Source organism: Corvus cornix, chromosome 2 (assembly GCF_000738735.6).
Source record: "Corvus cornix cornix isolate S_Up_H32 chromosome 2, ASM73873v5, whole genome shotgun sequence".
Lineage (NCBI taxonomy): Eukaryota > Metazoa > Chordata > Aves > Passeriformes > Corvidae > Corvus > Corvus cornix.
Genome location: NC_046333.1, coordinates 34,314,064 through 34,326,690, shown reverse-complemented (window position 1 = coordinate 34,326,690; position 12,627 = coordinate 34,314,064). Strand labels below are relative to the sequence as shown.

Here is a 12,627-nt window from a genome sequence, read left to right as displayed (position 1 = left end):
AATTGACACTCTTTTCATTTTCCAGTAAATTTACTCTATTTTCTTTGAGAGACAAAATAGTACATTTTTCCATTAAAATTATATCACTGGTGCTGCCAGTATATCTGTTTGTAATAGTCTTCAATTTAGTTATTGTGATAGTAAAACTGCTGTGTTGTTTTTGGTTTTTTTCTACAAGTCTGTTATTTTTGGGATGAGGAAGGTCTGTGCCCCTAGGACCCTTTCCTTCAGTAGATAAATATCTATATCTCTGGTAGTGATATGTATATATGTCATATATGTCATATATGTCATATACACTGGAGATGCATTTGGGGTGTGACAGGCTAGGTGAACTAGATAGAATATTGTTTCTGTAGTTAAAATAACTTAGCAGGAACATTTTCTTTTCTGTGGAAGAAGTGAAATATTTGCTTTCTTACATTGCTACAGTATCAGCAGAACCATCAAATACGTACCAAAAATGAAATGTGCAGTTGGCATTCTGTCTCTGGGCAAGAGAGACCACATGGAAAAAAATTTGTGTCTAAGCTTCTTGACATGAAACAAATTATTTTTTCCATTACTTTAGAAAACATATATCTGTGTAAGGCCTTAAATATTTCCTGACATAATTTTGATATTGTCTGTGTGATGTATGCAAAGTCACATCATATAATATTGCAATTCTTTGTGCCATACTCAAAGTTCTTTTTTTTTTTTTTAATTAAAGCTTGACATAGCTGAGAATTTGGTTTTAATATATTTTTGGTACTTTAATTATCTTTTGAACCAACCAGCTTTGGGTCTATGCAAGTTGTTGTACAATTTGCACACTGAACTGTTTAGTTCTTCCAACTAAGTGCATTCCTTAAAGAATTAACCTAAAAGAGAGCCCTTCTTCCACCTCCTTTTGTCTTGCACTTGTGAATTAATCAAATTGTAGACTAGGAACAGAAGAAAATAATCTGCTCTTTTGCTTCAAAGCAGACGCTTGATTGACACAATTAGGCTACAGTGTGTTTTATGATAGAAATTGCACACTGGTGGTAGCTGAAAAGCCTAGTTTTCTGATGTCTTCTGATTACTGCACTAAAAGACACTCAAACCAGACTTAGTATTAGGCAAGATCATTTGTATATTAGTTGTAGTCCTAGCTTTTCCTCTAAATACCAGACATTTCAGCTATCATCTGGGGAAAGAAAAAAAGTTATTTTAGTCTGAAACACATTTAGAAAAGAATTCTGTAGGGAAGAACTATTGTTTCGTCCAGCTTGTGTCTTCACTGAGCAGAATGAAGGAATTTGCAATACTCAGAGTGGACTAATTTCAAAGAAAATTTGTGGAAAATCCCCTATAATTTTTTTTAAAAATATGAGATATTCTGTGTAGAAATGATCAATCTAAAATATTCTACATGAATATTTTATTGCTAGGCATTGGTCTTTGAGTGTCATCAGCATGGCTTCTAAAACATGGGTAACAGGGCCACTGCTTGGAAGAAGATGATGACTTAGAGTAACATCAAATCAATTTATGAATAAAGTAAAAACAAGAAAGAGAAGAGGAAAAAAGAAAGAAAAATACCACTTCCTTGGATGTTCCTTCCAACCCTTATTCTGTGGAGACTGATTTCTAGTTTGTTTGCATCTCTAGATGTAAACCAGCTTCAGTTGGTTGCCACTGGCCTCAGTTTTGAAGTCAGAAATCTTTGCTTTTTGGGCTCCTGAGAAATCTTTTTCATTCCTTGCCCTTGGCATAAATGAAAACAAGATCTCTTTGCAGTTAGAGGCAAGTATTTTTACCTGGTCCTTCCTGTCATTAAAAACCTTCCAACTTAAGGGCTGGGGTAGAAATCAGATGCATTCATGAACATCTGCAACTGAGCTCTTGTAGTCATACAACTGTCATGACAGACTAGAAGAAATAACTTTTCTTTTTCTTAAAAATAAAAACAAACAAACTCCAAAGCTTGTTAACAGGACTTCTACATGCATTTTTGATTTGTTAGTAAACATAGCAGATTTATATTGCTATTATTTGTTTCTGATTTTATCCCTTTGAGACCTTGAGTGGATTCCAAAGCAAGTTGAACCTCCTTTTGAGTTCATAACATCTGGTTTGGCCACTCATCTACTAAGGCCTCTTCCTCCAGCAGTTAAGGAAAAGTTGAAAAGATAAGAGTTTTCGTAATGAATCAATTTTGCATTGTCTTCCACCTGGAAAAGTGTTACACCTCCATCTTATGTTGTTCCCTAGAGGAGTTGCAATATGTTTTTCTTTCTTTTTTTCCCCCCCTACATTCTGGAGAGCAGTAATGCCACATCTATAGTCTGATGGTCAGACTTCTCTTCAGTCCTCCTTACTTCATGATCCAGTTTGAGTCGAGATGTTCAGAGAAAGCTGGTAGTTTTGGGTTTTTTTCATGTACCCTTTTAAAGATAAGTACTTGGTATGAATGTTACTCTAGTTTCTTTTCTGGTTAGTGGCAATAAAACCATGGCATACTTTCTCAGCGTGGTGAGATTGCTTTTCTCAGAGGAAAGTCAGATTGCTTTGCCATTACTTGCCCACATTACACAGTGTGTATGTACTCACAAGAAAATCAACTAAAAAATAATTGCCATTATGCTTGAGGCATGGACAGCTTTTATCACTGTAAGGGTTTGCAGAATTACAAATATATTTTAATTTCCACTAATACTTGCAGACAGTCATACTAATAGATCAAAGATGTAGTAATATGGTAAATCTGTACATTGCCACTCTCCAACTTAAGGTATAAAATACCTTCCTTTTTTGAATATGCTTTAATTTTCGCGTCTGGACTCTTGAAACTGCAGGGAAACTTCTAGATACAGCTTGAAATAGATTGAGAATCTGCCACAGGTAATAGATCAACTCCACACACTATTGTTGTAAATTAAGGCAATGATTGTCTATCCAGATACGAAACTTTCTTATTTATTTTTTTCTTATAGCTATACTAAATCTATTCAGTTTGGCAGCTAGTGTAAAAGGTGTAGATAATTTATTAAATTGAAGATGCTTTTACTAGACAGTGTAGGACTTGCAGTTCATTACTATCTACTTCTACGAACGGGAAAATGTAGGCAGGTTGAAAAGAAAAAGAATGTACTACAGATAAGAAGGAGACTTTTTTGTCAGTCTGTAGTTAAAATAAATTTGATTTTTCTGTTGTGCATTTTCCCCCACACACTGTGGTACTTTCTTTACCTAAAATGTATACCACCCTTTAACATTGAATCAAAGTGTCTAGCAGATTTTTTTTTTCAGGTCTTATATTTTTTCCTTATGAAAGGATGAAAGAATATTTTCAATCTTGTGCAAATCACAGTTGTCAATATTAGAAGTGTCCTGTCAAGAGCAGGATAGTTTGTCTTCCTATTTTAGGTCATTTAAAATGTGTTTGTGAAATGATGAACACTGTATATTATATAACATTAAATGTTTTTTATAAAAACATTTGTGTTTCTATATAATTTTATTTTTAATATAGATGATGAATCATGACTTCCTGTTTCATAGGTTCCACTGCAGAGGACACAGGAAAATCTTAAATAGGTTATTGGCACAGACACTCTGCCAGTTCAGTATGTGATTTATTCTGTGAACCCCATTTCCTGCACTTGTGTAACATTTAATTGTTTAATTGTGTTCTGTGAAGGAAGGGAAATCACAGGGCAATTCTGTACTCTGTGTGCTCTTTAGAGAAAATGAGGCCATTATCTGAGTGAGGTAAATAAAGTCTTGTATATGAGAGATTATGAGTATCCTCTGTGACGTGTGGTAGTTACTTCATGTTCAATGCCTTCTGCCATAGTACTCCATTCTTGTTATGGATCTTCTTACAGTTACTAAAATTAACCTGTAGTGGACAAATGTATTATATAATATATGATGATGAGAACTATAAGTTTCGTGCAACTTCTGTTTCTCTGTAACAGAGGTAACAACTTAAGCGCAAATCAGTGACTAATAGCTCAGATTTCTTCAGACACACCTTCCTTCTTGTTTCATAAACAGTTTTTTTCAAATAAAAACTTGAATTTATTGCAGTGTTGACTAGCTTTTTGGCAGGTTTTTTTAGTGCACAAGAAAGGAAATTACTTCTTAATTTGAATTTTGTTAACTCAGTTTTACCTCTTTTTTCATTCATATATGAGAAAAGAGTAGGAATTGGAATATGAGAAGAATTACTTCCTTTTCTTATCACTTTAGAATAAAAATAATAACTAGAATCTCTTCAGAATAAGAATAATAACTTTTCCTGGAATCTTGAAGGAGAGTGAGAAACAATAATTTCTGTTCACCAATATGAAATATTGTTCTTGGATTTAATTTTCATTAATTTTAAATCTTAAATTCTTAATTTTAATGACAAACAAACCCCAAAATACAGAAGATGGATACTCTATGCAGTATATTTATTGGTAATGACTGTTTTGTTAAACTTCAGTTGAGCAGTAAGGCAGCCAAACAGAACTTAGTACAAGTGAATATAGTGAATATATAATTTACTACACACAAAGGTTAAATCATGCTTTTATTTAATAGAATGTAGAATTTAGAAAATTGTAGGATTGCACACATAAATGTATTTAGATAATGTGTCATCAAAATTTACCAATATATTAACCATGCTTTGGCAAAGCAAGTATTGCAGATGCAAACCAGTATTAGTGTTGATACAGGGTTTTCTGCTGTTGAGATTCACCATTAAAACTGGTAATTTTGAGCAGCCTGCCTTGATCCTTTATAGCAGATGTACAAATTGATTTGTATTTTCTTTAAGTTCTGCCTGTAAACAAACCAGTGCAACTTAGGTGTCATGATGATTTGATGTCCCTAGCTAGTCTGCTGGAACTATGGTCAGCAGCTCATGTTATCACACAGTTCATCAATTTTGTACGGTTAAGTACTATCTCAGGGCAGGTTCACCCTCAGTGTAAAGAGGCAAAGTTGAGGGATGTTAACTGGGTATGTGTACTCTCTATTTATGCCACAGTGACAAGGTGCTTTTAATGGTATTGATTATACAATCAAAGTAGTTCTCAAAATATATTTCATCACAAAAGCAAGAGTAATTCTGTATAGCTGTAGAAAGGAAATCTAATAAAGGAGAAAATGCTGTCATTATGTGTTCATCATTTAGTGCAGAATTGCGCTTGAATCAACTTACTTGACTACTACTTTCTCAAGCTGAGATACTAGAATCTTTAAAACCTACCAATATACTTATTTATTAAATATGGAAGTAAAAGTTCTCTCTGGAATGATGGCTAATTAAAGTTCCTGAATAAAATGTGTAGAAATGCTCTGAAAACAGTTAAAGAAAACAGTTGATGACCACACCACTACATTAAAAAAATGGGGACAAGGTCAAAGTTTGTTTAGTAGATCTTTTTGCTTTGATTCAAAGACTACATTTCCAGTTTTGATATGATTTTGCTGTACAAAGATTGGAGTTATGAAGCTGCTAAGGTCAGAAGGTGAAGTAAAACAAGGGAAGTTGAGGATAAAAACTCCTTGGTGCTCCAAGGAAGAAAAAGTGCTTTACTGCCAAATACTTTTGCATGGGAAAGTCACCTGCACAAGATGAATCAAATTTTCTAATTTCCTTCCACCTCCTCTTTATAAACAACACATCTATACACACACAAATGCATATATATGTATGTATGCTTTGCATACAGAAATTAATGAAATACAAAAAATCTAAAATGGTATGTCCAGTTCTTACACAGTAAGTTACCTTTGAAGTTAGAGATCAGGAGACAAAACTTCAATAGTTCTTTGATATGATATCTACACAAAAGACATCATTAGAGATTTCTTGTTGTTCGTTCTTTTTGTAACCTGATGGTGAGAACTTTCAGATCTTTTGACAGGAACGCAGGAACAGCAAGTAAGCATTTTTTACCTGGCAGATCTATTTCTATTGTCCTGAGTGAAGTAAAAGAACAGATAGCTGATAATTTGTCACCTTGACTAATCCCTCATTGCATTTTGCTCCATGTTGCATATATAATGTTTTGTAATAATTATTTTTTCTTTTTTACAATGCTTGCTAAATCCCTTGCAAATGGCTCTTTAGCATAAGTGAAGTGTGTATCAGTAAGATGGCATTTGAGATAAAGCTTTTTACCTTTAGCAGTATGTTTTGCTTGACAAAATGCACATGTTGTTCTAGTAATTGATTGTTTTAATTTAGGCAATTACACTTTTAACCGAACTAATCAGAGAGAACTTCAGAAACAGCAAATTGAAGCAATGCTTTCTGCCAGCGCTTGGGGAGCTGCTCTACCTCATAGCCAGCAAGGTAAGACTGCAAGTGATCCTTACAAATTTGGCAAATGTGAAAACATTTCCCATGGAAAAGTAGACCAAAAAATCAAATTACTTAGTCATTTGTATAGTCAAAAGTTTCTGGTCCTTCTATCTTCTCTAATAGTTACTCCACTTTAAGAAACATGCTAGTTCAATTGTTTACTTCATTTGAGATTAATTAAACAGCATTCTTCAAGTGTAGCATTTTAACTTCATAAAAGGATTAAATCAATTACCGTAAACAGTGCTGGCCTCCAAGTGGCAGATCTAAGCATTTGAACATCTAAACTAGAGATGTTGATTAAACAGGATGTATCAGGACAGCCTATAATATCAATAAATCAATATATTAGTGTATCGATACATCTAGTTCATAGTAGACCTTATTGTAGCATGGTTGGATCCACAGCACTGTGAAAAAGGAATTGAATGATCCTGACTAATTTCAAATGGACTTGTGTTTATTCCTGATTAAAACTGATTTAAACTTTCAGGCTAGAAAGTTTACATTATTAGTAGATTCACATTAAAATCAGAGGTTATTTGTAGAAAAGAAATACTGTCAGTATTAAGAATTGAAGTTGACAGCTCCTTTAAACCATCACATTTCTTTTTCCTTATTCAAAGCATAAAATACTGTTATTTAATAGAAACAGGGTTATCTTCAAGCAGGAAAATGCTAACCTTGGCTTTTCTGAAGCCTTTGTATTATCTGCATTATCTAATAGCTCTGAATGCTGACACGTTAGTTTACCAAGTGAGTTGGTAGTGAAGCGAGAGTAGCAAATGAATCATTACTTCGGCTTTAGTTTTGCACTGAACTTCCAAGTTTTATTTTCTTTAGCTACCTCCTTTGCGTGTTACACAAGATGCAGCGGTGGCCTTGGTTTTTGTAGAAAAACAAGCATTGTCCTATTTTCATTGGACAATTGCCAAAGTATTTGTCAAATACACACTCACAGAACTTATAATGAGAAACTATGTTCTGAAAAATGCATCCAGAGTCACAGCTTATATGTTTTAATAGTTTCTCAGTTTTTGTCAGGAGAAAGGATTTGTACCTGCTATCATCAAACAAATAAACTTTAAACTCCAACTTGAAAATTATATTTGGCAGGAATATTTTGCATGGCTTGATTTTATTTTGAAATTAAACTCTGGTAGCTGAAACAATTCTGTTAACACTGGTTATAGAACACCAAAATGATTTGCACAGGTTTTCTCCTTCTGAAAATGTGAATTGACAGATTTTTGAGTCTGTGTATGAACTTCACAATGTTTAAAGCATGACAACTTGCATATAAATGGCAACTCTGTCAGGTTTCAAGGTTAGTTTTATACATATATATATATATACACACACACAAAAATATATATATATTAATGGGTTGCATTATGTTAGAGTATAGGAATAAATATTTGGGCAGATATGAACTCAAGACACCGTGTCTGTAAAATTTCAAAACTATCAGTGTGATTTGTATGCTTGGAGATACTAACCCTTCAATTTTTTTAAAAAAAGCACTTTTCATTTTCTATTTTATACTTATTTAACTTCAGAATACTGTAGTGTTGTAGGCATTTTGTTGCTCATTAAACTGCTGAACAGTAGTGCTGAATGACCTTACCAAGGTCATATAGCAAGTCAGGGGTAATATAACAAATCAAACAAGAAAGTTTATTGCCAACTTAAATCTTTAAACAGCAAAGCCTTATGGCTTGACTAATAAAGAAAAAGAAATCATAACTGCATCTAATTCATTAAGGACTGTACACTTGTTTTTCTTGTTTCCTTCCGTTTTGTGCTTTCTTTGGCCTGCTTGATTGTTTTATCAAACTGCTAAATATTTTCATTTAAACTGTAAGTTTTTGAGGGCATGTCTGATTTTATTTATTAGTTTATTCCCTCTGGGGTTTAGTGAAGTATTTCTAGGAACAGCCACAAATTTAATATTAAATAATGGTAAAGGTTATTTCTTTTTCACATGAACATTTGGTAAATCATAAATTATCAAGTACTTAAAATCAAATTCAGCTGTTTAGGTGCAGGATTATTAATTAGGTAAAATACAGGGTCATTATTCGCCACTTCTATGACTTAGAAACATTGGGAAATGTCCAGATAATGGTAATGGTCCTGTGCAATCCTAAACTCTGATATTGTGTGTGTACTTATATATGAGATCTCGTAAGTAAGATCTTACACTCCATCTCTGCATTTTTATTCCAAACAGAAGCCAAGAGCAATTCACAAGTAGCATGAGCAGACTCCAGGGAGTATGTTCTGATACTCTTGAGTGGATTGCCTTGGGGGAAAACTTTCAAGTTCTATGTAATATTTTTATTCATTTTATGGTGTTCGTGTTATTAGGGTGCAGAACCTAAAGTTTAATCAAAATCAACATGGGCTGTGAGCAAAAAGTAGGAAGATTGCCCAGTGTTTGTTGATATATTTAAGTTTATTAAGTGTCAAATGGTGTACATTATGTTTAGGTAATTAAGAATGATACTAAGTTGCATACCCCTTTTGCCTTTTTAAATTTCTAAATACAGATTAAACCTTGCAGATAGTCATTAATCAGTTTGAAAAATGGAAGAACTATTAATGTTTTAGGACTGCATGATTTCTTAAGGTTTTTCTTTTATAGTACATTTAATATGTATGGTTACAAAGAATTTCTGGTTAAATGAGGTGAATACAATGAGAAACAAACCTGTGCTAGTTCCACCGTAGATTGTAATTTTAACAGTGTTTTTACTCCTAGTCTTGTACTGCCTCTTCCAGGTAGAAAAAATTCCACTTTTGACTGTTTGAAAGTAACGTACCTTTCCTTTCTTGAAACTTGGACTGTGTTTTCTTAAACTTAAATGTTTAATTAAACTTAAATTGCCTTGGAAGGCAAACTGTGATTCCTTGTCAGCATGTTCTTACTCAGATAAGATGGAGGAGGTGGAACGGAGTGGATCTGATGTGTCTGTTGGATGTCAAGCCACTCTTGTTATTACTGTTTATATTGTCCCATTCCTCCTAATGCAAAGTTAGCAGAAACAAAGCTTACAAATGGGAGATTTAAAAAACTCATTTTCTCTATGGTTATATGTGGCAAATAAAGTTTCATTTTCAATGAAGAAGGAAAAGTAATTTTTCTAGACAATTCAGTAATAGTCTTCCATGTTCATTTGCCATGCTTTAATTAGATGCCTGAAATGATCATATCATATATGTTGAATTACTGTAAGCCACTCAGAAATCAGCAAATTTAGAAAGTATCATTTGTTTCTTCATCATTAATCCCCACCTTGCCCATCCTATGCTTTTTATTAAAACCAGTTAATTAGAATGCTAAAAATAATGTGAGAATATAATTAGTAGAGTTCAAGAATTGTATAATTTTTGAAGAAATTACTGCTTATCATCCTTTGTCTGCTTACTAAAACAAGTTTCTCATGATTTCATGGCCTATCATCTTCACACCATCTAATGCCTGTTATTTCTCTCTTTCTTTCCCAAAAGAGGCTATATTTTTTCCACTTGCTAATAGCTCTGTGTTACTAGCCTGGATATGGAAGTTGTTGCAGTTAAATCTCGGTGATATCCAAGTGTCTCCTTTTAAACTTAAAATTTTACAATAGGCTACTGCAGGGACAGGGGGAAGTAAAGCTCATTTCTAATGGAAGAATTAAGCCCCTATTCAACTAGTAGTGAATTAGCCTCTCTAACAAGGTGATTTCAAGGAAATACACATTAAGATCTTGGAACAGTGTTCATATGTGTTGAAGGCTATACCATACAGTAAATTTTCTTAAACAGTATCTCTTTACATGACTTCGAGCATTTTTTTTCTAAGAAAAGTTTACCTTTTTTTTTAAACTACCAAAAATAAATTATTTTTGTTTGTTTGGTACAATTAAATCACATTTAAAGAGAAGCATTTCTAGTCTAAACAGTCAGTTGTCTCTTTCTGAAGTACTCAAAATGATTGAGAGGAATGAAAGAACAGACACTTTTTTGTGTCTGTGTCAATTAGAATGCATTGATGAAATGCAGAAATATTAGAACAAATTCTGTTATGGATTTTGGAGATTAAATCAGCTATGGGTTTAAATAAGATAGTAAAATATCAATCTCTGTGCTGCATATGAAATAACATTAAATAATAATAATGTCCTGAAATTTAATATATTGAATTGCATATGTTAATTTGAAATGTATATAATATGAACCTTATTAAGAACATGCTACCCATTTTTTATGTGACTGAGATTGTTGTGATTTTTTGACTTAATCAATTGTGCCATTGGCTTCATTTCAGGAGGAAAAAGGGGAGCACCCCAGGGAATGCTGGGCTGTTCCCTCAGCTGCTTACACTGTACTAATGAGGTGTCTTCGGGAAGGGGTAAGGCTCTTTCATGGTCCTCAGTAGAATTTCTCCACAGTAATAACGCTTTAGGCATTGTGTGAGGATTGTAGCCTGCAGCACTGCAGTACCTTGTCAACCAAGTATTGCTCTTGAATTTAAATAATCATAAGACCATGACCTAAGCAGGAGATTAATGCAGTGTTGTTCTCTGTACGTTCAACATTTATGTATTGCTGCTTGTGTTGGGGGAAATGGGATGGTAAATATAAATTACTGTTAATAAATGTGAAATTTATTAATGATGTAGGCATCTTTTGAGAAATGTTCTGACAGTTTGTGCTGCCCTCTTGAGCAATTTGTAAATCTTTGAGCAAGATTTAAGGTTCTTTCTTGAAGTGGATGATACACAGTTTTTTAAAACTGCATTGTTACCCTACTGGCTTGTCAGCATTCTTTTGAGGCAAAAAAGTAGGAATTAGGTTTATTCTCAATACAGGTGCTATACTGTGTTCTTCATTGGTTGTGGTGATGGCTTAGCTGTGCTAGAAGAAGGGAAGAAAAATATGCATATAGTTCCATTTGTAAAATGAAAAGGAATTGAGTGGAGGGTTTACATTCACTGTTTGTATGAGACCACTTGACTTTATTTTGCCCAAGGCAAAGCTCAAGGCAGAAAACATGTCAGAGGTTGCTAGAAGGTGGAAAGCAAGAGGAAATACCTTTTTTCCTTCCTTTTTGAGATCTTTATTGCCTACAGATTGTGATTAATAAAGAAAGAGCCTAGATGCATTTTAATATCTTCAAACCTTCACGTGCCCAAGAACACAGGACTGAGTTTGTATTGTGGATGATTTCCAGCTCATAATTAGAGTAAGATGTCACTCTAAGGCACAGTAGTGAGATGCTATTTAATTATAAATTTAGTAATGGAAGACTTGCTGTTTCTGAATATACAGTATACAGAAACTAAATCAAGAGATCCATAAGGCACTAATTTATTCCTATAAAATGAAATCACTTCTTAGTCCTGAAACATCAAATTTTTCTTAATAATTTATCTTGATATATTTTTTCTTGAAAAAGTGACACAAAATAGAAATGCATTTGCCATGCAATAGTTCAAATTAAATTTAATTAAGCATAAATTTAAAGTTATGTCTAGGCTAGCCAAGTATGGCCGCACGTTTATATACTTTCAGTTTGTGAGGATGCACATTTGTAGTGTAGATACATATTTTTTAAAATGTGTTTGAAGCTCTAAAACTATTCAAGACTTTAGTATGGAATGGACCTTTGGAGGTCATCTAATCCAACCTCCTGTTCACAGTAGGTCTAAATAGATCAGGTTGCTCAGGGACATGTCTATTTAACTCATGAATGTCTCTAAGAACTATGGTCCCACAATCTCCCTGAGCAATGCCGGGGCCTCCTTCATAAGAAAAAGTTTTTACTTGTTTATGTTGGAGTTTTCACTTGTGGCCATTGCCTCTTGTCCTGTGGATATGCAGCTCTGAAAACATTTGTCATCAGCTTTTCTTTATTACATGTAGGTAAGCTTTGCATTCTTACATTAATAATTTAAAAAAAATTATATGTAATTAAATAATGAATTTATTGGAATTGTTCTAAGCTCAGTTAAGTAAATTTTACATCAGGATGTTTTCTGAAGTGATTATTGGCATATTGTCTCAGTATTTATGAAGATGGCAAACTAACTTTTTGTAATGAAGTCTGAATAACTACAGTGCATTTTATATGCATTATAAATACTCACTTCTAGTTTTTATTGCCAGTTAAGAAGCTTTATTTGATGTATTTAATAAAAATTCAAGAAAATAAAACCAATTCATGTCATTCAGTACTATAGTTTATATAGCTTTGAGTTTTGTAAGGTAAGTTCACTGTTCTTGAGTTTCATTATGAACTACTCTGAAGC

At 33.3% G+C, this 12,627-nt stretch overlaps 1 protein-coding gene across 12 annotated transcripts in view; it reads left to right on the top strand.

Annotated features, from left to right (window-relative positions):
- Positions 1 to 12,627, top strand: part of ULK4 (unc-51 like kinase 4) — a 255,460-nt gene that overhangs the window by 27,990 nt on the left and 214,843 nt on the right. For all 12 annotated transcript variants that reach the window (XM_039570901.1, XM_039570876.1, XM_039570906.1 and 9 more), the window contains 2 exons: positions 6,215 to 6,322; positions 10,644 to 10,727. In XM_039570901.1, the coding sequence (XP_039426835.1) occupies positions 6,215 to 6,322; positions 10,644 to 10,727 (192 nt within the window). The remainder of the gene's footprint in view (positions 1 to 6,214; positions 6,323 to 10,643; positions 10,728 to 12,627) is intronic.